Source organism: Chamaea fasciata, unplaced genomic scaffold, assembly GCF_029207755.1.
Source record: "Chamaea fasciata isolate MVZ Bird 193981 ecotype frontalis unplaced genomic scaffold, bChaFas1.0.hap1 SCAF_2, whole genome shotgun sequence".
Classification (NCBI taxonomy): Eukaryota; Metazoa; Chordata; class Aves; order Passeriformes; family Sylviidae; genus Chamaea; species Chamaea fasciata.
Window position 1 is genome coordinate 108228875 of NW_027094087.1, and position 27253 is coordinate 108256127.

General features: G+C 39.4%; 1 protein-coding gene across 3 annotated transcripts in view; it reads left to right on the forward strand.

The window, feature by feature from the left end:
- The window catches only part of SYTL5 (synaptotagmin like 5), a 79992-nt gene that overhangs the window by 40758 nt on the left and 11981 nt on the right, over nucleotides 1-27253 (forward strand). The window contains exons 4-14 of one of the 3 annotated variants that reach the window (XM_066177011.1): nucleotides 3265-3377; nucleotides 4621-4753; nucleotides 6600-6725; nucleotides 9456-9594; nucleotides 10916-11045; nucleotides 13235-13341; nucleotides 17301-17393; nucleotides 22062-22127; nucleotides 23150-23328; nucleotides 24193-24295; nucleotides 26418-26579. In XM_066177011.1, the coding sequence (XP_066033108.1) occupies nucleotides 3265-3377; nucleotides 4621-4753; nucleotides 6600-6725; nucleotides 9456-9594; nucleotides 10916-11045; nucleotides 13235-13341; nucleotides 17301-17393; nucleotides 22062-22127; nucleotides 23150-23328; nucleotides 24193-24295; nucleotides 26418-26579 (1351 nt within the window). The remainder of the gene's footprint in view (nucleotides 1-3264; nucleotides 3378-4620; nucleotides 4754-6599; nucleotides 6726-9455; nucleotides 9595-10915; nucleotides 11046-13234; nucleotides 13342-17300; nucleotides 17394-22061; nucleotides 22128-23149; nucleotides 23329-24192; nucleotides 24296-26417; nucleotides 26580-27253) is intronic. The other 2 variants (XM_066177012.1, XM_066177014.1) reach the window with 2 other exon arrangements.

The window sequence follows — 27253 nt, forward strand, 5'->3', positions numbered from 1 at the left end:
CCTGTTATTACAATTTATAACACTGCTTCCCGTTTTTCTAAAGCTACTGACGTCAGCATCTGTTGAACACCTTGGAAGGCCTGTCTAAATCCTGTTTTGGGAGAAATGATACATGTTCTTTACATCATGAGCTAGATCTAACTGGGAAAGTAAAGAAAATCCATGCACATCCCATAATCTGCAGTCAGTGTGGACCTTGGGCCCATTTTGCAAACAAAGCCAAACCTGCAAGCACTGATTCAATCTACTGTTGAGTAAAGCCCTTGTTTCTTTCCACCTGAAGCAGTTCTTTAGACAGAAAGGGTTCATTTAAATCCTGTATCAGAAATAGTGCATCTTTCTTCTATCTCAATAGGAGAGAGACTCCCTTTGTCATAACTGCATGAAAATAACATTATTATTATAAGCTTGTTTAGGTCTTGCTCTTCAATTTTTTAAATTCAGAATGTCAAATGCAATTATTAAATTCAAACTTCAAGTCAGAAACTTAAGCAATCACTTGATCTGAAGTAATTTCTATTTATGTGAAGAATAAAAATTCTTTTAATAGGTACTCCTGACGTGTATGAGTGATTAAGATAACCTGAACACTCATCTTAGTGTGAATTGTTCAGCACACATGGAAAATACATCCAATACTAGTGCACTAGAAATAAACTGATCTATCCCTTCCCTGCAAAGCTTATGTTTTGAGGAAGATGAGTACTGGGTCAGTAGTTGCACAGAGATGGCAGAGGAAGGGAAAGTCCTTCTGCACAGTTCTTCCTCGCTCCCAGCCTGGTGCCAACCTCTCCCATCTTCTGGGCTGCTTTACTGCCAGAGAGAAGAGCAGCAGAGGTTGTTCAGATGGAGTGGGATGGAGTAGGGACAGAGGGGGACTGATGGTGAGCTTTAAGGTCCCATACCACAGTGGAACGGAGGAGAGGAGGGCCCTCTCCCAGGGATGGATGCTGAGGGAGGACCTGCCTCCACCAGCAACACTGCTGCTGATCCTTCCTTGCACAGCCCAGAAATCCTCCATCCCCTTCTTTCCCAGCCTCCTTCCACAGCTGCCCCAACCATCCTTTCCTTGGCTGCAGCTGTTTGGGTCTCTCCAGCCTCCATGACTCTCCCTGAGCTCTTGGTCCTGCTATTGCAGGGTCAAATCACATCACAAAACTACTGGACAGTAAAACAAGCAGACCCTCTGGTTTCAGCCACCCTTCCACCCAGGCTGGAAGGCCCTGAGTGCCTGTGATGCAGGAGGCACCAGAGAGGTTTTCTCCTCCTCATCACTGTTCACAACTGGCCAAAAAATGTAGGGGATGGCTCTCCAGGGACTCTGTACAAAGAGCTGCCCCTCCATGAACCACAGCAACCCAGGTGGGTGTCACTGTCAGGGCTGTGTGTGAAAACAATTGCAAGGTTTGGTTGTAAAAGCCTGGAGCTCTGCTGAAACCCTGGGTGAAGGTCACAGCTCCTTCAGGTTGTCAGAGCTTGGAGAAGGGTGAAGATGCTTCTCTGGATAAGGATGTGGGCAGTGTTCTGTCTGACCTTGATCAAGTTAAGTATTCCTGGTAAGATGTCAGGGTTGGATGAAATCTCCATCTGAGGGCAGAGCAGCACTTGTGGAGTTTTATGGTCCAACTTGGTGGTAACTGAGGAAAAAAAAAATAAATGAACTCTATAGATCATACCGCAATGTGATATGTCATTCACATTGCAATGGAATTTGATGGCATAGAGAAAGTTCTGGAAGGTTTATGGTTTGATATAAAACATTAAACATGCCATAAGTCCTGGGATAAAATAACTGCACAGAGAAATGTGTGCTGTAAAGGAATTGTGAAAATATGTGTTCAGAGAAAAACACATTTTACACATCAGCCAGGCCAGGTATAGGTTTTCATGAAGTGAATCCTTTTCAGCGTTTGGAACCAACAGAAGTAATTTCAAAATTCCTGGTTGAAGCATAAAGATTTTATTTAATACCTTTCATAATGACTGAATGATCGTGATGATGAATTATGGAGGGCTTTTTCACTAGGAGTCTGCAACAACAAGATAAGGCAATAATGTATTCCTATGCTTGTGGACATGTATTTGGCATTTTGATTTTTCTAATTCATTTTTTTTTTTTTAGTGAGTCATGAAAGATGCATGATTCATCAGTAGGTTAGGACAAACTGATAATATCAGGTCATTTCACCAGTGTCAGGATGCTATTCCGTAATTTTTAGTGTTTTCTCAAGTAAGACTCCATTCGGGCATGACTCAGAAATAACTTAATAGTGAAGATATTGATAAGTGGTCTAAATCCATCTGTGGTAATTTTCATGCCCAAGAGACTGGATGATTTCTTTTCTGGTAGAGGTTTGAAAGTAAGATTTCTTATTGAACAGTAAGCAGGAATACATCTGGAGTTAAATCAGTTTTTAATGTTTAGGGGTTATTAGTTTATTTGCTTTATATTAGAGTGTTCATGACTAGTAGCTTTTTGCCATCAGCTGTGTGTAGTGAGGGAGTAGTAATGGTGATGCTGTGCCATAAAGAAACTAATTCAGGAAAAGGCTAAAAACCAGCATTAAAATATACCCGGCAAAAAACCCAGCAATGCCAGTACAGGTGTTCTTAATTGCTAGTACAGGTGAAAGAATTTGAAGGCAGAAAAAGCAGCATTATCCAGAACAGCAGCAAAGACAAATTTTCATTGCTCTGAACTGCTGACACACAGCTAATTCATAGCAGCACTGCCATGTGAAGAAACTGCAAATAAGTGTCAGCATATAAAACTAGAAATGAAACATATATATGGACTTGCAGCAACCTGTCCATAACCACATAGGATCCATGAACTGCTGACTCATCTGGCAGGAGCTCTGATGGAGGATTTTCTCCCTGAATCCACTGTTGCTGTGTCTATGTCTCTTGTCATTTTGAAGATATTGAAAACTGTAACACTGAGTTGTTCACAAAAGACTAGGATGACAGAATGTTCTGTGTTTTTTACGGAAATCTTGTAAATGTGGTTGAAACACTTCTTTGCCAAGTAAATTTCCATCTACTAAAAATCTCTTTCCATTCACAAAGTAAGGTGATATTTTTCTGCTAAGTGTCCTATTATTCCAAGCTCTACAATCAATCTCTTTACACTTTATTTTGAACTGTGCAAATGTTGTCCAGAATTTGTGAGTGTGGCAGTTGATTGATGAACTGCATTAGCTTTGGCTGGACAAGTTTGTTAACGTGTATGTGTCTCTGGCTTTTTTCATTTTCCTCATTCAGAGAGCTCCGGATAGTGACAGGGGAATGGTTTTTTGAAGAGAGAGCAAAGCGCTTCAAACAATCAAATCTTGGAACTGATGTTGTCAGACAGTCAATCCTTCACAAATTCCCAGGTAGGGATCTCAAGAGGGAAATTTGCTTGTGCTTCATATGTTCAAAACCTTGTTTCTTGAGTGTTTGACTTGTATTTTATTCCTGACTGAAATATAATCAGTATTTTAATCTTAACTTTTTATTTGTGCCTATACAGTGATTTATGAGTGATTAATATTCAGGAAAGGTAAGGCCTATATCTCTGTGGAGATAGGGAGCTGCTGAAAACTCACTGTCCAAACAGGTGGACAGCGTTATTCAGCTGCAAAGCCCAGCAGCAGAGACTCTGAAATTTGTTCTCAGTTCCTGCCAGGAAGTTTGGCTGTATGGAGAGATCTCAGCCCAGTCATTTTTTTGCCTTTGGCTCTCTTGTTTGTGATAGTGGTCTGTAAAAATCACTCAAATTTTCAGCTCTGAAGAAGAAAGGTAAATGTGATCTCCCTTGCTGTCTGCTGGAGCATGGGCTATATCCAGGCTACCTGGTATTCAGACTTTCCTTTTGCCAAGGTATCTCAAACAAGCTGCACCTGCACTTTTAGGTACAGTAAATCGTCTGTCTGTCTTGGCCAAGCCCAGCCCAGTGTTTGTGAGCTGCTCTGGGACCTTGCAGGGTACCACAGAACCTCTGGTGTAAGAAATAGGAGTTTTCCCTGAGTGCTGATGGTTTGTACTCACTTAACCTCTTCTCTCTGAAAACAGAAGCTGTTTCAGATGTAGAATTGATGCCCAGTTTTATCCCCTAGCTTGTAAGGAGAGGGACTGGTTTACTGCCACTGGAAAAAAATACATGGTGCAAACCTGCTCCCTGGAAAATACGGACCTTGCCAGTATCACTGTTCTTCAGAAGCTGTAAAACTGGCAAGTGTGTAAATTCTCAATATTATGTCAGTGGTCAGATTGGGCATTTCATTATTTGCTACTTGATAGATATATTGAAAAATATATTTAAGCCATTTTCCCAATACCTTGCTCCTAATTGAACAAAGACTTCAACTATAAAAACATTCTTTCATTCAACACATTTCAAAATTAAATTTCAGGTCCTTTGGTTATTAAATATAGTCACTGATAAATTTGGAAGCCTGGCTCAAGACGAGCTGATAAGGAGAAACATCTCAAGCTAAAGTTTTATTTCATTTATTTAATTTCATTCCATTCAGATCCCCCCAAGGTTTTTTCATTATCTGTTTGTGTAGGTTGTTTGACCTGTGCTATTTTTTGTGCAGAAGTTCACTTTCTATTTTCTTTCTCCCTCCACTGCAGACACAGTTTCCAATACAGATGATGAAAGAGCATTCAAAGACCAACCCCAAGAAAATGAAGAAAGAAAGCCAGGTGTACCAGTCTGCTCCACAAATGGGCACAAATCTGTCTTTAGCAGACCTAGAAAGATTGGGTAAATCATTTGTTTATGTTGTTGTTGGTTTTTGTTTTGGTGGGGTTTTTTGTTTGTTTTGTTTGGTTTTTTTTAACTGATTAATCTAAAAACAGCTGCATACGGTTGAATAGATTTTCTTTTGAAGTTTTCCAGTCTTCCACATCAGCCTCAAACTTCCTGGGATTAGAAACAGCCTTCATTTAAAGGCATGCTTACTATAATTAGATTTCTGTTTCCTAGGAAATGCAGCAGTAATTGTCCTTCAGCTATAAAGGTAGCAGAAGAAAAGTCAATTTTACTTTTGAATTTTTCTTGTTCCTACTCAGAAGTAACAGAGTGTCATAAAGGCAGGCTTGCCAGGGAAGCAAATGCAAAGAACAGTATTTGTAGAACCTGGTTCTTATGTACACCCAGTTTGGCTCACAAGATAAGTTTTTCTTTGTGCTTCCAGCTGGGCAAGTACAGCCCAAGAGTGTGTGTGTGTGTGACAGTGAATAAACAGAGCTGCTACTGCTCATCTTGCAGCGTTTAGCCCCAGTTTGGCTGTGCCCTTTGAGGGCCACTCACTCTCAGGGTCACAGGCAGATGCATTGACTCTGTGGCTGCACAGATGGTGTCTGGACCTAGTTTGAGGCTATTGAGTGAACGGGAAAAAAACCTGGATGGAAGTTCATACTATGGCTGGAGCCTCCATGGTAGTTGGAAAACTTTATTTCTGTTGAAAGGAGGAACACATTTTTATAAGGGATCTGCAAGATAGGGCAGGTGGATGCTTTCCAGGGCTTTTTGACTTCTGAGGAGAGGTGAGAATGGAATTACCTGCTCCAGTGACTCCAGAAATTAACAGAAGTGATTTATCTCTCTTTAATATAGGGGGGAAGAGCATCAGACCACCTCTGGCTTCTCAAATTATGGTGAAGAAAGAACCAGCCTAGGGAATCCTCTATAATAGACATAGATTTTGCTCTGAGTCATGCTAAGTGGTAACTATAGCAAAAGGGTATTAGAATTTACTTTTCTAATCCTTCTTCCATTTTAACCATTTAAGCAAAGCAATACGTCATATTCCCTTACAAGAAACAATTGTTTTTATAATTGTTATTTATTTTAGTGGTGCTTTCCCTGTTTGTGGACAGAAATGTTTTTGGTGCTGACATTCCCCATAGGAGAAATTTAATCTTACAAGAATTTGTTTTGCTTTTCCTAGTGTATTTGGTGGCCTCTTTTAGAAATATTTCATTTTGTTCCTCTTTCTTGCTTGCTTCTTCCTCCCCCATGTTTCACATTTGTGAATCTCATGAGGGAATTTGTTTTAGCAAGGCTCTTTTGGGGCCAGCTACTACTGACAGTGTAATGGGATAAATTATCAGTCTATTGTGGTTTGTAAGGCCATGAGGAATATTATTACTTTGTGAAATTTCATTTATTTCTGTCCCATTAGGCCATGTTTCGCAGGGTAAGGGGTTGATGCTATGTTTTTTAGAAATGGCATGTTTGGGGCATTTGATGCACATAATTCTAAAAATATCCAAAGAGAAAATACATACAGCATAATTTTCTAGAGGAAAATACACATCCTTAGTAAAAAATACATTTCTAACTATAAACTCCTCCACAAAAAAGAGATGAATTTCCAGAAAAGGCAGTTCTGGTTCTAAGCTCAAATAGAAGGTATGTTTTAGTGTTTTGGTGTCTTAAAATGCAGTTTGTAGTAAATACGATGCTCTTCCCCCCAGGAACCAGTTTCATAACCAGATTTGATGCTCTGATGACTTTTATATCCAGACTTGTCCATAGGTTAGATGAAATTAATGGACTGTGCACATCACAACTTTGAAAATCTTTTATTCCCTGTTCTCAACAGGAGGGTTATCAGGGCAGTTACCAAAGGAGAAATTACATTTGGAAAAGATGAAGGTGAAAGGAACAGAGGCTCAGAGGCTGAAAGCCCAAGTCTGCGTGGTGGGAAATCAGCTCCGTGCTCCGAGAGGTGAGCAGGAGTCTGGGACCGACCTGGGGCCATGTGCTAGTGCCCTGGGCTGCTTTGACTCTGGATGCTCAGCACAAATGCTGTCTGAGAAACAGAGCTTATGTTCAAACAAACAAAAAAAAAAAAACATCAAAAAACACCCAACAAACCAAAAAAATTGTCTCCACTAGTCTTATTTTACTCTCCTGGTGTTCAGCTGGTGCCCGATGTCAGTGCATCGTTTTTGTTTTCTGGCTTTTCATTGATGAGTTGTGTTAATCTTACAGAACTGAGGCTCTTTGGTTTTTTTACTAATGAAATGTTAATTGATTACAATTTACGTTTTCTTCCTCAAAGGCTGTTTGCCCTTCTCTTTCCACGATTATTGTCCCAGTTATTTTATCATTCTTCTGGGCTTAGGAGGTCCCTGCTAGTGCCTCTGATGGCATTACCAATTCCAAGAGCAATATTCCTGTCATGTCCTACCTTCAAAATGAAGCCAAAAAGCAGTTCCCTTTTCCCTTGTTCAGCTGGATACTCTACGCTGGATATAGAACCACATTCTTTGCTCAGGTGCACACACCTAGAAATTTTACAATTTGGATTGAAAAAATAATAACAATTTGATGTAAGTTCTAATAGCGATTTCCTGTCTCTTATCCAGTGTTTCTGGGAAACCCCAAAGAGATATGCAGGAATAAAGGATAACATGTAAAAGGAACCTCATGGAGTTTAGTATGCACATAGATAAAGCCTTTTGTTCAAGCAAGAACTTGCTTCTCTTTGTTACCTACAATTCAAATCCCAGTTTCTAGATGTTCTGCAGTATGCCTAAGTCTGATGATGGCAATCCTCTTGACAGTTGATAATTTGATTTATTTTTTTTTCCACTGGGTGCTGCAGAACCTACCAGCCAATCCAGCTTTCAAGTTGGTTGTTTTCTTTAATCCATCCAGTTGACTTTTTTTCCCACTAAGCTTATTAGGCCTTCTATATCTCAGCAGAATCATACCTGACTTCTAAGAGACCAGAAGTAGAATTTTTACTGGTTTTCTGCATTTTCATTGAATAGAGATGAGTAAAGGATCTAAAAACCACAAATCTGGTGTCCCTGCTGCTTAATACTGAGGTTAGGCAATATCAGTAGCTTTCTCTGAGAGTTTACCAGGGTAAGGACAAAGGGATGCTTGTGAGAAGTCTGTGCAGCTCTTCTTGTGTGCCAAACTACAAGAAAGTTATCATCCAGGTAACCATGAATGAAGCAAAATAATTTTGTTTGGGTGGTGGAATTCAGCACCTGATAAACTCTCTGTACAGGTTGAGGAGTGAAGTAGTCTATAAAGACAGCTTTTATGTTTGATTGCCTTGCTTCACTTTCACATAAATCATCGTTTTCTAGCTGTTTCCCAGAGCCAGAGTGCAAAACTTGTTAAATTAGGGGTATTGAGTGATTCTGACAAATTCTTCTCTACTTGTGATCTCATTCTCACCTTGTGAAATTGGTGCCAAAGTCCAGAGTAACATTGTCAAAATCAGTATTATTTCACCTACCAGCAGGGAAACCAAGAGAGAATTCTTATTCTTTTTAAACATTTCTGTTTAAGAGAAGATATATTGAGCTGGGAACAGCAAAACCCAGGCCGTGAATTCACCTCTTCTACTGGTTTATTTCTACTCCAGCAAAAATGTTTACTGCTGAATGCTGTAAATGTTTTTGCTGCTGAATGAACTGGGAGGCTGCATCAGGTCAGGATACTTTTAGGAGAAGTAGTGTGGGAATTTCAGGCCCGTTTACACAGGCACTCCACCCCACTGCACTCAGGTCTTGCCTACCACCAGGAGAAGCCTGGCAAAGTTGCAACACCATTTTTCTGTTGTCTACTTGACATGTATAAAATGTGCCAAATCTCTCTCTAATAGTAGACTGAAATAAGAACTAAGGACACATTTTCAAATAATTTTCGTTTTCTAAAAAGGTTGAGAAAGTGCAACAGATTACCCTTTCTAACCCTCAACGGGTTTACCAGTATTTTCTAAGAGAAAATGTTCCATGGAAAAATTTTCACCTCTTGTGATGTTAAACAGCAACTGGAGTCTAGCGTGCTGGTCACAGATGATTTTTTGTCACTTTTACCAAAGTGAAGCCTCCAAGAAGACCTGCCCAACCTTCCTAAATTTCTACATTGGTTGAAAGAATCAGCCGGTTTGGATGTAGAGTCATAACTGCAACATAAACATGACAGTGAACAAGTCGGTGTTTTTCTGGAGATGGATGGATAGACAGAGACAGATACACAAGGATTTTAGAGTTTCTGGAGATAGTGCTGGCATTAAATTGGCTGTAGAAGTGTCCAGAAGTGTCATGTTGCTGTAGTTTCCCTTTACAGCAATGGAACAGCCTGGCAGGAATGGCTGCATGAGTTGTCCCTGCTCCTTCCTGCTGGATGGGAATGCAGTGTGGATTGAACGGGGACAAACACAGCCGGGACAAGAGCTGTCCGCTCGGGCCGTCTGCAGTTCTGCTAAAAGCGCTGACAATACCTGTGTGACTAGTATGTGTAAAGCCATTGTGATTCATCTTTGCCTGTGTTTTTTCTTTCCAGGTGATCCCCCCCAGCCCAACAGGGGGGGAGGCTCTGTTACTCTCCTTAAGTTACCACAGCACTTTTTTTGCAGCGGTTTGGCTGGAGGAGCCGCCTTGCTTTGCTCAGATCATTCTTAACCCTTCCCCTCCTCCTGTCTCCACCGCAGAGGGAGCACGCTTTCCCTGGGCAGCAGCGGTGCAGGAGCTGCCGCAGGACATGCGAGGGGCAGAGGCGGCGCTCCCAAGGCTCCCCTGCCGCGCTCGCCGGCGCTCGGCGCCCGCAGCATGACCGCGGACTGCAGCGGGGTAAGGGCAGGGCAGGGCCGGCTCCCGGGGCGGATCCAGGGCTGGGCTGGGATCTGCCCCCTTGGATCTGTTTGGAGCACTGTCAGGACCAGCCTGACAGAGAAAATCTGATTTCTCCCTCCGTTCAGCTGGGGCCTGTGGAGATCTCTGCTGGAGCACATCTTGTCGTGGTCTTATCAGTGATGCGGGTTTGGGGTTGGCAGACGTTTCTCTTTGGTCTAAAAATTGCTGTGGGTGTCCAGCATTAGGTAAGGAGTCACAGGTTCTGAACTGGGATGCGCAAAGGATGGGAAGAAGCATTTCTTGGCACTTTGGAGCCTTGAGTAAATGCTGTGAAATAACTTTCAAGCATGCATGATCTAGGGTTCTCCCACTGACTCTGAAGGGAAATTTTGCAAGTCCAGCACTTGCAGAAAATCAGGCCAAACTGATTTTAGTTTTTTCTGGATTTGGACACTGGGCTCTGCATAAATTATTCCATAACACAAAATGTGTGACAAACACGTTATCAGAACAGTTCCTCTCATGTGCTGTTAGGCCTCTTGGGAGGTATTTACCATTAGTATTTGGTTAAAAGATGAGTGTTTAGATAAGAGCCCTATTGTAAGGCAGTGATTTTCTTTCTAACTTCCAGATACTTGGTCTAACATGTTGTCTTTCCAATTAAAAAAATAAGTTAGTGTATATGAAGAGCGGTTTCGGGAGCTGTAAATAAAGGTTGTTTTATTTTTATTCTTGTCTTCACATAGTCTTGTTTTCAAGTGCATTAGATTTGTTTGAAAAATCCATTTAATTTAGGTGGAGTTATGTTATTAGCTTTTCTGTTACAGGCAACAGGTCATAATGATTTCAAGGCAATTTGCTTTATTTAAGGGGGTATACTGGCATAATTTAATAAGTCGGGTGCGTTTGATTTTGCCCTGGCTGAAATCCCTATGCTAGTACAAAAAGCATAGGTTTTGTCTTTTTTTTTTCTTTTTTTTTTTTTCTTTTTTTTCTTTCTTTTCTTTTTTTTTTTTTTTTTTTTTTTTTTCTTCTGAGCTAAGTGAGCTTCTAATAGATTTAAGTGTTCCTTTTCCCTGATACTTTACTCTGGTTCTTCAGCTACAAACTCAGAGTGTAAGCAAGAATTGCATCTTTGTGCAAATTTTATGCATCATCAGTGCTAAGCAAAGCAGATTAGACTGGAATCTAAATATATTCAGTAATGTTAAAGAAGCTTTGGAATTCTGGAATCTAATAGAAATTAAGCTTTTATAAACTAATAGTGAATAAACCTGGGTTTTGTATTTATGGCATGTGCATTTTTCCTCTTGGGCAGGACACTGACTTGGAAAACAGCATGATTATTCCAACAAGTGAAAGTGTACCTGAGGATTTAGTAAAGAAGCACTGCAGGAAACCATCTGGAACACCTTCCATTGCTGTTTCTAGGGTATCTTTGTCATCAGGCAAGTATTAAGTCTTTTTCTTCTTTCTGACAGCCTTTATTATCAGAGGATTGTGCCCATTCTTGTGACTCTGCTCCTTTTGTTCTTAAAACATGTTGAAAGACCAAATGTAAGTTTCATAAATCTGTTCATTCTGAAAACACTTCCCTTTTACTAATCAAGATCATATCCCTTCACAAGTTTTATATTAAAGAATGGTAATCCTTACCTCAGAAACATTGGTACAGTGCTATTGTTAGGTAAATCACATGCTCTTAGAGTTGTTACAAGATTTCATTCACAACTGCAGGTTGTTCAACCATTCTCTGTGCGCCCCCCCTGTATGAAATACTACCTGTATATGTATAACTATGTATATCACTCTGCTGCTGTCATTGCGTTTCACACCCACTTTGCTCAGAAGCAAATTTGGGAAACAATGAGTGGTCAGAGAACAAGCCCCTCATAGACTTCTTGTCTGTTCATTTTAACATGTGAACCAGTCAATCCATCTGTAATTTACCTCATTACTCTCAAGGCTGGCAGGTAGGGGGACCTTACACGGGAAGGTGCTATCACAGCCACTTTGCAGTAGTGGATGGAGATCCTCTTTTTCCTCTCTGAAATGGGAGGCAGGAGCATCCTGCACTCTTCTGCCTCCCCCAGGCACTCAGTTGGCTTCCTACAGGGCTGATGGAGTGGGTTTGGGTTTACAGGCTTCTCTCTGAATCACAGCAGGACTCCCTTTATAGTAACTGGATTTAGCCTAGTAGTTCCACAGGGCTAATCCAAGGAGAGAATGTTCCTTACCTCAGAGATTTCAGCTTGAAAGCATCAGAGTTTCTTTGAGAATATTGTTCAGTGCAACTCCAAGCAGAGGTGTTACAGATGGCTACTTAGGAAGTAAAAATTCTCCTGTTCCTGCTACCTTACAAAATAAAAGCTTTCATGGTGGCTAAGAACTGACCTCGTGTTACCAAAGCAGATGGATGCTGAACAAAACTGTAGGCAACTTGGGAACAGGCCTCAGGCTCTGCATCGTCTCCTTGGCAGATCTCAAAGGACATTAAACTCAGAAGAGTGACCTTCCCTGCCACATCAGCTGTAGACCACGTAGAACATGGATAGTAAAAGACCTTTCAATTCCTACATGCAGGATCTAAAAATACTCTCTTCCCCCTCTTTTCTTTCTAAATATATTGAAACAGTCACACAAAAGACTTATATGGGGAGGACTAAGAGGCCTTAGGGAAAGATTTTCTATGTCTTATGCTATAGAGCAGGTGACAGACCTGCAGGACTGAGAGAAACTGCTGGAGCTCTTGAGACTATTTGTTTCCTCCTGATTTCTGCACCAGGAACACTGTTAATGAGAGGAGTACTTTCTATATCCATCTGTATCCCCAGTAGCTTGATTTTGATGCAGACGCTGAGATTTTGGTGGTGGTGGTAGATGTGGCAATCACTGTGAACACTTGGACAGTGAGTTTTGCCACTTTCCAGGCTGACAGGTCTACCAGAGAAAGTCAAAACCTTGATGGTCTATGGTATCATCCATAGAAGACAATCCCAGTAGATAAATAAATAGTACAGGGGTGAAATTATTCTCCAGAAGGCTGAGCAGCATCAGGAAGCACATTTCTCCATTCATCATAGTGGTGTTCAGCTGCCATAGTTTTTGACAGATAACTAAAACACTGTCATTATAGGACACGAAAGAAAGATAAGAGACTCCAAATATTTCAGAAGGCAAAGGGCATAGAAAAAAGGCTTTATTGTCTAATTCTTACTACCTTTTATAAGGTGTTCCAATACAGACTTAACATGATTGCTGAATAGGAATGACACCTCTCTAATCCTAGTGGTTAAACCAGAGAAATAGCAAAACACCACCTGGAGAAAGATTGTTTTGAGAAAGGAGAGTTGTTTGTGTTTGCCAAGATTATTTTGAGAAGTTTTCTTGAGGAATTTTTCCTTGGGAAAAAGTTAGCAGCTCCTAGCAAGCTGAAATCTCTCAGACCCAGAAATTCAGGCCCACAAAATACTGTTTTAAATTTTTTTTTTTTATTTTTTTTTATTTTTTTTTATTTTTTTTTTTTTATTTTTTTTGGTTAAAAACCATTGAGGTTGGGGCAATACTTATATGGAAGATGAAATGGAATATTTCTGTACAGACTACAGCAAACATTTAAATTGTTTTTGTTCCCCAGACCGTAGCCGATCTGAGATAGATTTGAGTGAATCTTTCTCTGAAGGAAATGAGGATACCCTTAGCACAAGAAGCAAATCTGTACCCAGTGCCTTGGATCAAGAATTGGTGAGTTATAATATGCAAATGTTCATCTGGTGGAAATTCTGTTTGTTAGGACCAGTGAAAGCAGGACTTTATGTGTATCTTTATAAAATATGGGTAAGGGAGAACAGTCTTTCAGGGATATTTAATGAGTTTTTTAATAGTGTCATCTTCTGAGTATGTTTGCTATAGAGTGATTTCAATAAACAGTCATGGTTCCGTTTGTTTTTAATTTGCTGGGTGTTTGAGTTCACAGATGAACGAAACCTAGCCTGAAAATAAATTTCTGGCACTAAATTGCACATGCTCCAAAATTCTGTTAATTCATATTTTCATAAGTTTTAATTTTGATGCTGACAAAGTTCACAGTTTAAAGGCTTTAATCTTTGTCTGGTTTGGTTTTCCACTTATCTGTACTTTTAGCAGGAAGACCCAACTTTCTGTTATGGCAATGTTACTTACCTCATTTTCCTGTTGACTCTTCTATATGTCTCTGTGCCTTTTTTTCTGTATTCTATGGATTGCTTTTCCTGAAGTGATTCACAACTTCCATCTCCTCTTATGCACGTATCCAAGATAGGCAATTTGCAGATGTGCATCAATGCTGTAAAAGAACATCCAGGCTTATTAAATATGCATGGGGGGGGGAAAATTTATTTAAATAATTCTTTATCTAATCACAATGTATTCTAAAGTTTCCAAAAATGTTCTTGTAGCTTATGCATTCTGCCTATCATCATAGTCCTGCCCTTCCATTGCTCTTTCCAGAAGAGCATTGGCCATGGCAGATGTCTCCCCTTCCTGTGGTGTTGAAATTTGAGTCTTGGTGGAAAACCATGTGCTGGGATTTCCATCTTTTCTTGGATTAGTTGCAGTCAGAGAATGTGTCTGCAGCATTGCTTTGGGCTTATCTTTGCGGAATTAGCAAAAGACCTTCCCATGTGTCAGGTGATGGTTGAAGAAAAACTTCAAAAATAAGTGGCTCATTTTTTAAATTGCAATAAAGGAAAAGGATACAGTCTTTATTAAGAAGCTGGAAAATAATGCTGAAGAAAAGCACAAAATAAAAAATGCAGACTCTATATTTCTTTATATCTGTTTTCTGCTCTAACTGACAGTTACAACTTAGATATTTCTCTGAGGCAGCTACCAGACATGAAAAACCCAGAGAGATTTTCTGTCCTTTGATTTTTGTCTTCTTAATCAGAGATTTTGTTTTGTATTTCTTTCTTGCTGATTCCAAATGAAATTTCAGATTGTGTCTCTGCAATTCTGTAGCTTCTTTGCTAGCACAGCAGATCTCTCATGTGTCATAATCTTGATTTGTGGCTGCTCTGGGGTCTGGTGCAAATTCTCCTTCAAAATTCATTCATAACAGGAGTCACAGATCTCTGATTTAACTCATATCCTCGCTTTCTCTGCCTTATGAAATGAACTGATTGCATTCATCAGCTTTTGTGTTACTGTATTCATTCAGAGTAGTTTGTCTCACAGGAGTCCTTCAGAGTCTTGTCCCCTATTCATTATGGATGCAGTGGCTTGAGATTAAAGCTGTATTCCTGCTGGAATTTAGTTTATTTGTTGCTTGTACGTAAGAGACAAAAAGAAAGGTATTGATGATGATAACAACAGCTCCTGCAGCCTGAGGAAAGCTGTAGTTTCATCTTCTTTTCTTCTAGCTGAGGTCCTTCAGTCTCTTATTCCTGAGTGATGGGAGGTGGTATGGGAGATGCCACACATCAATAGGATATGCAGATTGCAGGAATTTATCAGCTGAAAGGATGGGAAAAAGCTTTTAGCTACTTTTCTCCCACCTTTATCAGGGAAACCCATTACCCATACAGAGAAATCAGCTGGAAAATGGAATGGATAATTGCAAAATAATTAAAAATATATTAAAATTTTGATAAAAATTTATCAAGATTATCAAAAATTATCCCTTTTTGATAGTGAAAAGGGACAAGCCCCAGAATCCACATGGTATGGTACAGATTTATCAGGGTGCATGGGGAACCAGCCAAATCCAATGTTGTGTTCAAGTGTCAGCACCTTTTCTAGAGAGGTGTGTGTTGAATTCCTGACCAAGTAATGTTCATTACATGCTCAGCTGCTTTTTCAGGAGTAATTGGATGATGTGCATTTTATAGCCCCCACTGGAGACCATGAGATTATTATCCTACTAGCTCTAACTTTAATAAGCTAATAACACCAACCAATTACATAGTTGCAATTCTGTAGCACCTCCTGAGAAATATTATCGTTGTGGTGCAAAATAAATTAAGAGCATAAGTTAAATATTAACTTTTTTTTTAAGTTTTGGATTTCTGCTTGCAGACAAAAATGGGTATTCAGCAGCTGTTAGGACTCCGTGAAGCAATGTTAGCATTTGAGTGTCTGAAACACCCAATCTGAAGGTGTTGCCTTACTTTTTTTCCCCCTGTTTAATTATTTTGCAGTAAAAATGTAGCATTGTTTATTTTCAAGTTCACTGGTATGCATACAACAGTGTAAAGGAAAGAGTTTTTCACGTATAGAATTGTTTCTTCCTGTTCTATGGGCAAGTAAGAAACCTGTATTCTTGCTCCAAATTTAAAACTAGACTCCATCACCTGTCATCTGATCTCAATGAGGGGAGTAGAAATTACAGGTGGAGTAGTTTTGGGTTTGTTTGGGGTTTTTTGGGGTTTTTTTTGTCTTATTTCAGGTTTTTCTGAGATTTTACTTTTGAATGATTCAGTTGTCTCCATGAAATAGTTTGCTCTGTTGTGCCTACGTCTCCAAGGATTTTTCCTTTCATTTAGTATAAGGTATCTGTTACTTCCTTTTTTTTAATGTGGGATGGTAACAGCGCCTTCAACAGATTAGAAAGATAAGAGACCAACAGAGCAAGCTCATGGTAAAAACATGAAATAAGGTGTTTTCTTCAGTATGTAAATTTTGGTGATAGCTTGTTCTGATTTCCCTCTGCTCAATATTACAAATGCAGTAACAAACAGAAAGTAGTAATAGAAAATCACTTTTAGATGGTTTCATATCAGTTCAGTCATTGGAGCAAAGGAGAAGAGATGTAACAGGCAGTTTTATGTAAAGTATGGCAAATGTGCTGCAATTTTTTTTATGCAAACTGTGAATTCAACTCCAGCAGCACTTCTGTCTGTTCTGTTTTTGCTGATTAGAACAGAAATCTTTGAGACTCCTGAATTTAATACAGTGTTTCTGTTTAGTTTCAAAGAGTAAGAGCAACTAAGTAATAGAGAATGAGGAAGGTCAAAAGGTGAGGTTTTTATAGCTGCAAAGCAGATATAAGGAAGTTGAAAACTGGACTTCCATTAAAATTAAAAGCAAAGTCTTTCAAAATATACCTGATCTAAGGCTTATGGAAACACTGAGATTTCCAAGCAATGCCTAATAGGATTATAATTGTCTGCTGGCATTTTTTTTTTTGTATTATTTTAAGAATAAAAAACTCTTAGAAGTTAAGAGTTCCTTTAGGACCATCAATCACATCTAAAGATTTGGTTTAGATTTTACTTTATTCCTGTGTTTAAACAATGAAAATTAATTTTTTTTCTGTATATAGGTAAAGTTGCTGAACTTCAGTCTTGCTTATTAAAATTCAAGCACCTATATGGAGCTGTGCAATTACTGATTCTCCACCTTTTTTTATTAATACAATACAGAAATTTAATTATTTCTCAAAATGCTTATCAACTGGCTTGATATAATAAGACATGTAGTGTATATGTGAAGATTTTCAGTTCTTAAACAACTGAATCCTGAAACCAGATTTGTCTCTTCCCCTTATGCTCTGTGTCTGTGCAAAGATGTGGAAAAGGTGAATCAAAATTCCTCTACAGAAGAGAATTTGAATGCATCCAGCACTATCTTCCTAAAGTGAAAAACTTGAAAAACAAAACTAAGTGACAGAAGCTGACCAAATACAATGCAGAACATGACAACTAAAATGCCTGTTTGTCATTTAGGGCTATCTGGATGAAACAGAAGAAGATATTGATGACATAGTGGCCTCTTGTTATCCAAGAAAGCATGAACATATGACAAGTGGATTATCAACAGTAAGATCTTGAGTAGAAAACCTGCATTGTCCTTCCACAAAAGACCATATTTCCTCCAGAAATGAATTTATTTCATATCACTTATCACATTCATCTTTCATTCTACACTTGTAAAGCATCTTTTAACATTCAGATAGACTTTCTATTATATTATTAATGCTGTTCAAAGCCAAAATGCTGTTCTCTGCAGGGCATGGAAAGAGAAAACTATTTTGCATACTCATTAGCAGACTTCCTCATATAGTCGGGTTATTATCAAGCTTACATGTGGAGAAGGCAAACCAGAGGTGTTTGCAGTGTGTGACTGCTCAGCTTTGCAGAGGAGCACTTGATCTTAATTAAACTGAGACAAACGAAGAGAACAAGGCTGTGGGAGGGGGATTTTTCTTCTCAAACTGCTTCCTGATTTTTTAGGTTCTTGGGACACAAACATTTGTGTGTTTGCATACATCCCACTTCCATGGAGTAATTTTCCACCCCCCAACTCAGCTTCTCTCATTCTTCATGGCATCATTGTTGTGCCACCCACATCTGGAAAGTATTTCCCTTTACTGCAGGAGAGAGGTGCTTGGGGATTAGGTTGGTGACAATAAAGGGACAGCTGCACCTGATGGTAGCAACAAAATGGGTATAAGAAGCCTTCTGCTGTTCATTCTGCAGTCTGTTATTCACTGGGAAAGAAAATAGATAATAAAAGTCACCTTTAGCGGGTGCAGTTTATTACTATCTGCTGTGCACCTCATTTTTGGGATCTGTGGGCAACTGAGAATATCTTCAGAGTCCTCTCTGGCCACACTTCTTCATGGCTTGTGTCTAAGAATAGCTCTGGACTGCACAAAGCTGCAACAAATTCTATGTAGAGTGTGTGAGTGCTGAAGGGGATGAAGAAAGATGAGTGTGAATACTAAAAGGGAGGGGAAAATTAGGTCTACAACAATAACCAAAGAACTGTCCATTCTAGATTGCACCCCCATTAGTCTGTGCAACCAAGGCCAAGGGAATCCCCAGTGAAGCTCTTGATCCCAAAGAAATGATGCTGGCTGAACTTAACCTAGGCTTACACAGGGAGAAGGGTTGAAAGTATTAACATCACAGAGCATCTGCATGTCTTAGATCTGGCCGTGTCAGACCCTTTTTCCCTCTGATTTTTGTAGTTCACAGAGACAGACACAGCAGTGAGTGCTGCTCTTCACACCACCTCAGAGTTGAGCACCTGTAGCCTGTGGGCACTGGGCTGATTACACCCACTTTGCCTGGCAATGACTCACAGCCTCCAACGCTTGCTGCTCCCAGGATTTTATAGACAGAATCATTTTCATTTTTTCTGAATATTGATAGGAGGGTTGCAGGGCCCCAAGTGCTTCCTCTGTTGGGCCACAAATTGAGGAATTGCATTTAGAGATCCTTCCCTCTGTGCTTCAGGCAGTGTTCTGTCCATGTGTTGGGTTTTGACCTTTGGTGTAGATTTCCCTCTGACCTTTCTCTTAAACAAAGTGCAACTTTTCCAGTGCTGTAGATTTGACATCTCAATGCTCCCATTTCTCCTTATTCACCATGACATGATTTTTAATGTCACTGCATGCAATATTAATGGCAAAGTTGTGGATGGCCAGCTGCCTCTTCCTTCAAGAGCAGGGCAGCTTTACAGGTTCATTTCTTTATTCCCCTTAAGTGTGTTGCTAACATTTCCCCATCATATTTTTACCTTCACTGTGATTGTTTTAAGCCTTCGAGCCTTCTTGCACAGTACCTTGTTTTTATCCTGTGCTATCTGTCAAATGACAGTTAATTATTAAGTCATATTGAAATGATGTTATTAATGAACAGTAGACTCATAACTGTATGATCCCTTCCCTTCCCTTCCCTTCCCTTCCCTTCCCTTCCCTTCCCTTCCCTTCCCTTCCCTTCCCTTCCCTTCCCTTCCCTTCCCTTCCCTTCCCTTCCCTTCCCTTCCCTTCCCTTCCCTTCCCTTCCCTTCCCTTCCCTTCCCTTCCCTTCCCTTCCCTTCCCTTCCCTTCCCTTCCCTTCCCTTCCCTTCCCTTCCCTTCCCTTCCCTTCCCTTCCCTTCCCTTCCCTTCCCTTCCCTTCCCTTCCCTTCCCTTCCCTTCCCTTCCCTTCCCTTCCCTTCCCTTCCCTTCCCTTCCCTTCCCTTCCCTTCCCTTCCCTTCCCTTCCCTTCCCTTCCCTTCCCTTCCCTTCCCTTCCCTTCCCTTCCCTTCCCTTCCCTTCCCTTCCCTTCCCTTCCCTTCCCTTCCCTTCCCTTCCCTCTTGAATTTAAAATAAGTATGGCTAGTCTTACAATGCATATTTGAGGATAAGAAAGAAATATCACAAAGGATAAAAGATACTTGAAATCTACCTGCAACATAAATGAGCAGAAGTGGAAAGTGACATTGAAGAAAAATTGTATCTCAGTCTCTTATTTTGTGATATCCCAATGCTGTTGCATGAACTGTGAGTTTAGTTTTCCCTTCATCCTTCATCCTCCACATTTTTATGTGGTGTTGTCAAGACCCACCACATCAGTGAGACTAAAATGTTCCAGTGCTTTACTGCAGTGAAAAGATATGATGCAAAACCAAATATAATTCTTTGAGGTATCAAAATGAGGCTCTGCATCCTTCATATGTTTTTTGTTACCCCCTAAACAGAAATATGTGTATTTTTCTTTGGGATTTTACATTTAGTGTATGAAATGTCCAGTGTAAATGCGACAGAACAGAGTCTGGGGGTAAAAAGGGTGGCAAAAAGTGAAGTATATCAAATTCTACTAAATTTGTGCAATTTCCTTTGTGGTTTGCTAGCAATTCAGAAATTGTGTTTGCATAAATTCAAAGGTCAGAGGCCATCTCTTTTTTTCGGAGATTTTGTCATGTTTTTTTTTTTTTCACCCAGCCATTTATACCTTGCTGCCTGCTTACATAAAGATTGAGGAAAATAAGTATTTAGATTAGAGAGAGAAGTGTTTGGAGTAGAAAACATCTCATTCACCTTCTTGTATTGCTATAACCTTGGGGTTTTCTCCTGAAGTGGGGATACAAATCATTGCAGGGATAATTTAAGCATTTTTTAGCACATACTGGACTGATTAAGTTCCCTAACAGTGTGAAAGGGTATTTTCATGTATGTTAGAGCTGGAAATGTATAAATGGTAAAGGCTGGAATTTAGCTCAAGGCATGTTAGAAATTGGACAAAATACGTCACATTGGTTGGTATGTGTTGATAATTCTCCAGTAATTTTAACCAGTCCAGTTAATGGAATTTCAGACAATTATAAAAAGGATTTAAAGGACAAGCATTTTTTTTTCTTTTCTTAATTAAGGATAAATCCAACCAGCAGAAATACATCAAAACCACCTTTTTTAGCTGTTTATTTTTCCTACACAGGGTATAAAATTAAATTTATGGGTAATAATTGTTTATATAAAGAACACTTTTTCCTGTCTGCTGTTGTTTATCGCATTGACACAGAACTGTTTATCCCTTGAGCCTTCTGTGCTGCAGGGCCCTTGGGCAAGGTGCTTGGAAAGATGGGTTTTGTCTCAAACCAATTCCTTCTTTCCCTTTCCCTGGTCTGTGCTCTTCCCTGCAGCTGGCAAAAAAGGAGATGGAGCAAGACACACTTGGTGGGATCCTGCTCTAGCAAGCAGAGGAGGGAAAATGTGTCCCCCAATAATGAATTATTGTATTTTTTTTCCCAGAGAGTGACATGTTTCAACATTTTTCTGCAATAGTCATCTATTCTTATGAGCTCCACAGAGAAACTGCCCTTTCTTGCAAAGGCACTGATGCTGCGAATAGAGGAATGCTTAGCTTTTGACTGGCTTCAGGGAGGGTTGACATGCACGTGGACATGTAAATGAGAACAAATCCAAATGTAATCCAATATGAATCCAAACGTGCTAAGCTACTGTTCTAAAATACAACTTGTTTATTTTGATACAGAGGTTACCTCATTTCTATTTATTGACTCTGAACCATACATCCTTCAATACTTTAAGTGTATGGAAAACAGCATTTCTCTGATTTGGTGATTCTTTCTTTCTTTCTTTCTTTCTTTCTTTCTTTCTTTCTTTCTTTCTTTCTTTCTTTCTTTCTTCCTTCCTTCCTTCCTTCCTTCCTTCCTTCCTTCCTTCCTTCCTTCCTTCCTTCCTTCCTTCCTTCCTTCCTTCCTTCCTTCCTTCCTTCCTTCCTTCCTTCCTTCCTTCCTTCCTTCCTTCCTTCCTTCCTTCCTTCCTTCCTTCCTTCCTTCCTTCCTTCCTTCCTTCCTTCCTTCCTTCCTTCCTTCCTTCCTTCCTTCCTTCCTTCCTTCCTTCCTTCCTTCCTTCCTTCCTTCCTTCCTTCCTTCCTTCCTTCCTTCCTTCCTTCCTTCCTTCCTTCCTTCCTTCCTTCCTTCCTTCCTCTTTCTTTCCATCCTTCTTTCCTTCTCTCTCTCTCTCTCTCTCTTCTCTTTTTCTCTGTCTCTTATTCTCCCTCTCTCTTTTTCTTTCTCTCTCTCTCTTTCTTTCTTCTCTTTCTTCTCTTTTCTTCTCTTTCTCACTATGGCTTTGCAATACAAACTTCCTTTATCTTTCTATAAAGATAAGGATATCCCACTGAACTTATTCTTTCTTGTTGCAGCAGTCTAATGCTCTTTTCTCTTGATCTTTTGCACTGCCTTCTTTAAAGAACTCCCCAGAAGGCTCTGACAGAAAATGGACATATTTAAATGTTCCCGAAGCAGATGGTGATACTGTGAGTTCTCCTGAATCCTCTGCTCTAGCTTACTTTTAATGTTTCTCTGTCCTTTCTCCCTTTTTGTTGAAGACTGTACCTGTGTGTCTTGCAAGGCTCTATGTGTCAGAATTTAGGTTGTTTTGTTTAGGTTGTTTAGGTTGTTTTGGAACAATCTTGTTCAATGACACAAAAGGGAATGCTTGCCAGATTTCTCAAATGCTTTTGGTTCTGGCAGTGTGCATATTTCTCCAGTTTTCTTTAAAAAATATTCAGTTTTTTCCTAATTGTAAACTTATGGAAGAGGGAATCCTCATAACAATACTCTCCATTTTGTGAGTGTGAATGAAGAGGGATTGAGGGATGACACATTATGCTGTAATGGAAAAAATTGTTGTATTGATGATATTATTGATAAAATTTTTTTACTTTATAAAATTAGCAGCAATGGGGTGGGGGTACAGTTTTGCTCCTTCTTTTAGAATTGTTAATGAGAGACAGGTACCATTTTAAATAAATATGGTTTTATACTATCTCCATTATGGGAAGCATCTTTGTAAGTTTTCCTAAGGGCTCTGTCAGCAGTTGTCTTATGAAACTAGTAAAAATGAGGTGACAAGCTGAGCTGGAGAAGTGATTATTTTTTTTTTCCCTGCTTGGAATTTACATGAGTTTACAATTTATGTAGCCTTTCTGCTTTTCAGTTCATACATTAATTTAAAGGTGCTAATTTAGATTTAGTCACGTTTATAAATAGGTTTGAGTCTTGCATGAAAAGCATCTGTCTAGACATTTAAACTACTATTAACTACAGTTCTTAATCCCTGATTGCCATCAAATCATGGCAATTCTATTCTGTGATATATCGGTTTCCATAGCAAGTCCTCAAAAGTGTGACAGTATTGCAAGGCTGTAGCTTTATGAAAAATAAACAACAACAACAACAACAACAACAACAAAACAACAACAAAAAACCACCAAAGAAGATTTTGGAAAAGAGTTATGTGTTTCAGCCTCTGAGCCCTTTTTCTGTTGCCCTGCAGACAAGCATTAACAGCATGACCAGTGTATACAGTGAAACTGGTGACTATGGCAATGTGAAGGTCAGCGGCGAAATCCTCCTCAGCATCAGCTACATCTACAAAACAGGAGCCCTCAACATCCTGGTGAAGAGCTGCAGGAACCTGGCCATTGCAGATGAGAGGAAGCAAAGGACAGATCCGTAAGCACAGAGAATTCCCTTGAGCTCTGCTAAGGGTGTCCCCCACCCCATCCCACCTTGACTGTAACCAGGGGTTGGGATTTGAGCCTGGGAATTCACAGGATCCGGTTGGTACAAGCAGCATTTTTTGGTGATGGTTTGGTTTGGGCTCCCTGTGGAAAGGGCATTTTCTGTGTGCTTCTTAGGGCAACATCTGTCTGTTCTGGGGAAACAATAAGTTTATTTAAATTACCAACCTGTTTGATACTAAAAGAGGAAAAAAAAAAAAAGATGGAACAGGCAGCATCGAGTTTCTTTTACTTCTATAATCAAAACTGAAGTATATCAAAGGAGAAATGTCCTGGAAGCAAGGATTAATGGAAATACTTTGTTTTCGTGGGCCCACATACTCACTTTGCAAGTGCCATGTTTTCTGAGTTTCTCATCGTAATTTTCGGTATAATATGTAAACTCTCTCATTAGAAATTAACAATTAGTGTCTCTAATCATGATTAATCTATGGTATATAAATTATTAAGTGTTTTATTCTCTTGTATTTTTAGTGTATATTTTATCACATGTGACCTGTTGGTAATCATATATGTGTCGAAAGGGAAATTGTTAGGAAACTTGCTGCATTTCTGAAGATAGGTAAATTAATTTTGCTCTGCCTTTTGTTATTCTGATCTTATCTGATTTACGCCACTACGTTTGTAAGTAAGGGCCATACCTCCGCATGTTTTGCCTATTCTCTGTTATATGTTTACACTCTTTATTCTGCAAAAATTCACTTCCTCATATGTGCTGCTGATGCAGCAATGTCAGGTCTTTGCTCAAACTGGTGGTTTTCTACCTCTTGCCAACCCTTTGCTCCTTGCTCTGCAGGTATGTCAAAGCCTACCTTCTGCCCGACAAGTCCCGCCAAAGTAAGCGCAAGACCAAAATTAAAAGTAACAGCACCAACCCGGAATTTAATGAGACGCTGAAGGTGAGAACAATCTCTCTCTGATGAATGTTTCACTTGTGCTCACAGGTATTTTCTATGTGTGTTTCAGTACAGGGATTAGAACTTGGAAGAAATGCCTCAAAAGGGAAGGTGTTTAAGAAAAAGCATCTTGTAAACATATGAGTTTCAATTTCTGGCTTTCCGCATTAAGGAAGTGGTTTTGTTTGGTTCTCCCTGCTACAGTTAAAAATTCTATTAGTTTCCATAGATCTGTTTCAAAACTGTTGATGTTCCCATCTAGCCTGAGCTTAGAGCCATTAAAAGCACCTTAAAGATTGTATATGCCTGATGCTGAAACAAAGCTAGATTAGAACTTCTCGTCTAACTGATTTAGAAGAGAAAATTACATTTTGCAGTAAGACCTGAATTCTTCTGGAAGATTTAACTTATTTCTAAAGCAGAACTAACTTGGATAATAAAATGTCAGGAACTGCTTTACTATTTGTCTTCTTGAAAACCTGTGGTGAAGTTCATTTTGTGTTGCAACAGACTTGATGCGCTTGAGGATACAGAGTGCACAGGTCTCTCCTTCCCTGCCCTTTACCCATCCCCACCGGTGAGGCTGAACCATTCTGAGCTCCTCACAAGCTGCTCATTCACCTCCCTGGCTCTGTGGTGCAGGTGGGAGTGGTGGGGTTGCTGCCCCTTCACTGCCTCTCTGGCATCTTGACCCCAAGGCTCCTGATGATTCCCATTCCTACCAACTGAAACGAGTTATCCAGCAGGCTACCATGAAACTAGAAACTCTTTTTAGTTTCTCCTGATTTTTTTTTTTAATTCCAGTTATATTTTAATTAAGTTTCCTATAACAGAGGCAAATAGATGTTCCCTGGCCAGTTTAACTTGGCTTTAGCCTGGCTACAAAACCATTTTGAAGGTGCACACACTTGGTCTGGCCATGCTGTTTGCCAAGGGAGAGCCTTTTTATAGCCTCATTTTTAAACAGTACAGGGTAAAAATTAAGGCTTGCCTGAACTGGGAAAAAATTATAGAATTAGACTTTATTTATGAAGTAATACAGCACTAAATATAATTGCTGGGTGAAGATAGGACATAGAAGTTTCTCAAAAATACGGATTGTAACAAAAGAGAGTTGCTTGAAATGTGCATGGATAAGGAAGAGCTGTTCATCCCAACTGAAAGTCCTGTTAAAATAAAAAGAAAAGAAAGAGAATTAAATCTGTCTTGTATCTTCCCTCTTTGATTTTTACTCCATTGTTGCAGAATATGAGGTTTCTCACAGTGGAACAGTTGGCATCTAGGGTTAGGCGTTGTAGATGTATCTGTACATAATTAGCCAACTGACTTGACTCTGTCAGCTTTTGGAGAGCATTTGTCCACATCCAGATACTGTTCCTGATGCAAAAATAAGACATCTGGATGTCTTCAGCTAACACTAGACAGGTGAATGGAAAGGGAAATAATGGTCTTTTTGCTAAAAGTAGAGTGTGAAGAGCCAGAATTCCAGATGTTTATAATTTTCTGTGTATTTGCTAGACTATGAGATAAGTTTTTAAATAGTTTTGGTATATTTTTAGCTACAGATGAGTTTTTTTAGCTCTCAAACCCAACAATGGTTTCTGGTAGACTCCATGCATGCCTTGCAGATGCTGCTGTACATGTTTTCAGAACAATTTTTGTAAGCTACAAAGGAAAAATTAGAAATGAGGGGATGATTTCTGGAAAACAGTGTTCAGCAGAGTCTCTCTAGGGATGAAAGAACCAGAGGGGTTTCCTCTTTTTTATCAACCTAGATGTTGATCTTCTTTTACATAAATTTTTTGGGAATTAACAGGATCATATTTTTAAGCATCATAATTTACTTTATAGTCATAAATACCCAGTAAATAATAAAAAAAAGCCACTATAATGATAGTAACATAAATTATCACTGGATGCATACAGCAAAGAAAGATTTCACATTAACATTATGAGCGTTCTGGCTCAATCAATCTTGTTTGCAAGGAAAACAAATCTCTCTTTCATGCTCCATTTGTTAACTGCTGTGGGCTTGGTGAAACTAAGCTAGAGCCATAAAAGGCTCAGTGGAAAATATTATTTCTGCTTATTCTGAGAGTTTCTTTTTCTCTTTTTCTGTTGGTAGTATGTCATCAGTCACTCACAGCTGGAAACCAGGACCCTACAGCTTTCTGTCTGGCACTATGACAGATTTGGACGCAACAGCTTCCTTGGGGAAGTGGAAATTCCATTTGATTCCTGGAACTTTGAAAATCAGGGTGATGAGTGGTTTGTGCTCCAGCCTAAGGTAAGGGTTTCCAGGACTGGTGAAAGTGCTGTGAAATAAATTTAGCAAGAGTTAGTTACTTTTTTCCTTTGGAACTTGTTTATAAAGCAGGACTTTATAAATGTCCAATATGAGAATAATAATAAAAAAAATTACTTGTTCTTAATTCAGTAAAAGCTTACTGGTTTTAAAGTCTTCATGAAAATATATGATTGGCTACTTAAAAACAATACCAAAAAAAAGCTTTTAAATAAACCATAAGTTCATCCTGTAATAAACTCCAATAAAAAATGACCTAGTAAATACATTAATTTTTAAAAATAGGACATAAAACAAAGAACTTTCCTACCATTCCCCCTACCAAACCCTTAAGAGGTTTTTAAAGAAACAAGCTTAATTTTTTTTTTCAGTTCAAAGTGCTTTACACTTTTCAGATGTGACAAAACGACTTCTTAATCTCCCATTCACCTTAACTAGAAAGGCACAAGATAAGGCTTCTCAGCCGGCAAATTAACTGGTTTGTGAAACAGAGCATGTGCTTAGTGAAGGGTAGGGTGACTTCTGTTCCCAGGGCTCCCCTGCTTTGGCAAAGGTGTTTATTTTTGGAAGAGATGCAAAGAGCTGTTGTAAACCAGAGGGTTAAAGGCTTCTGCCTTGCTTGCTCCTGCAGCAGCCATGATCCCCAGGAATTCCAT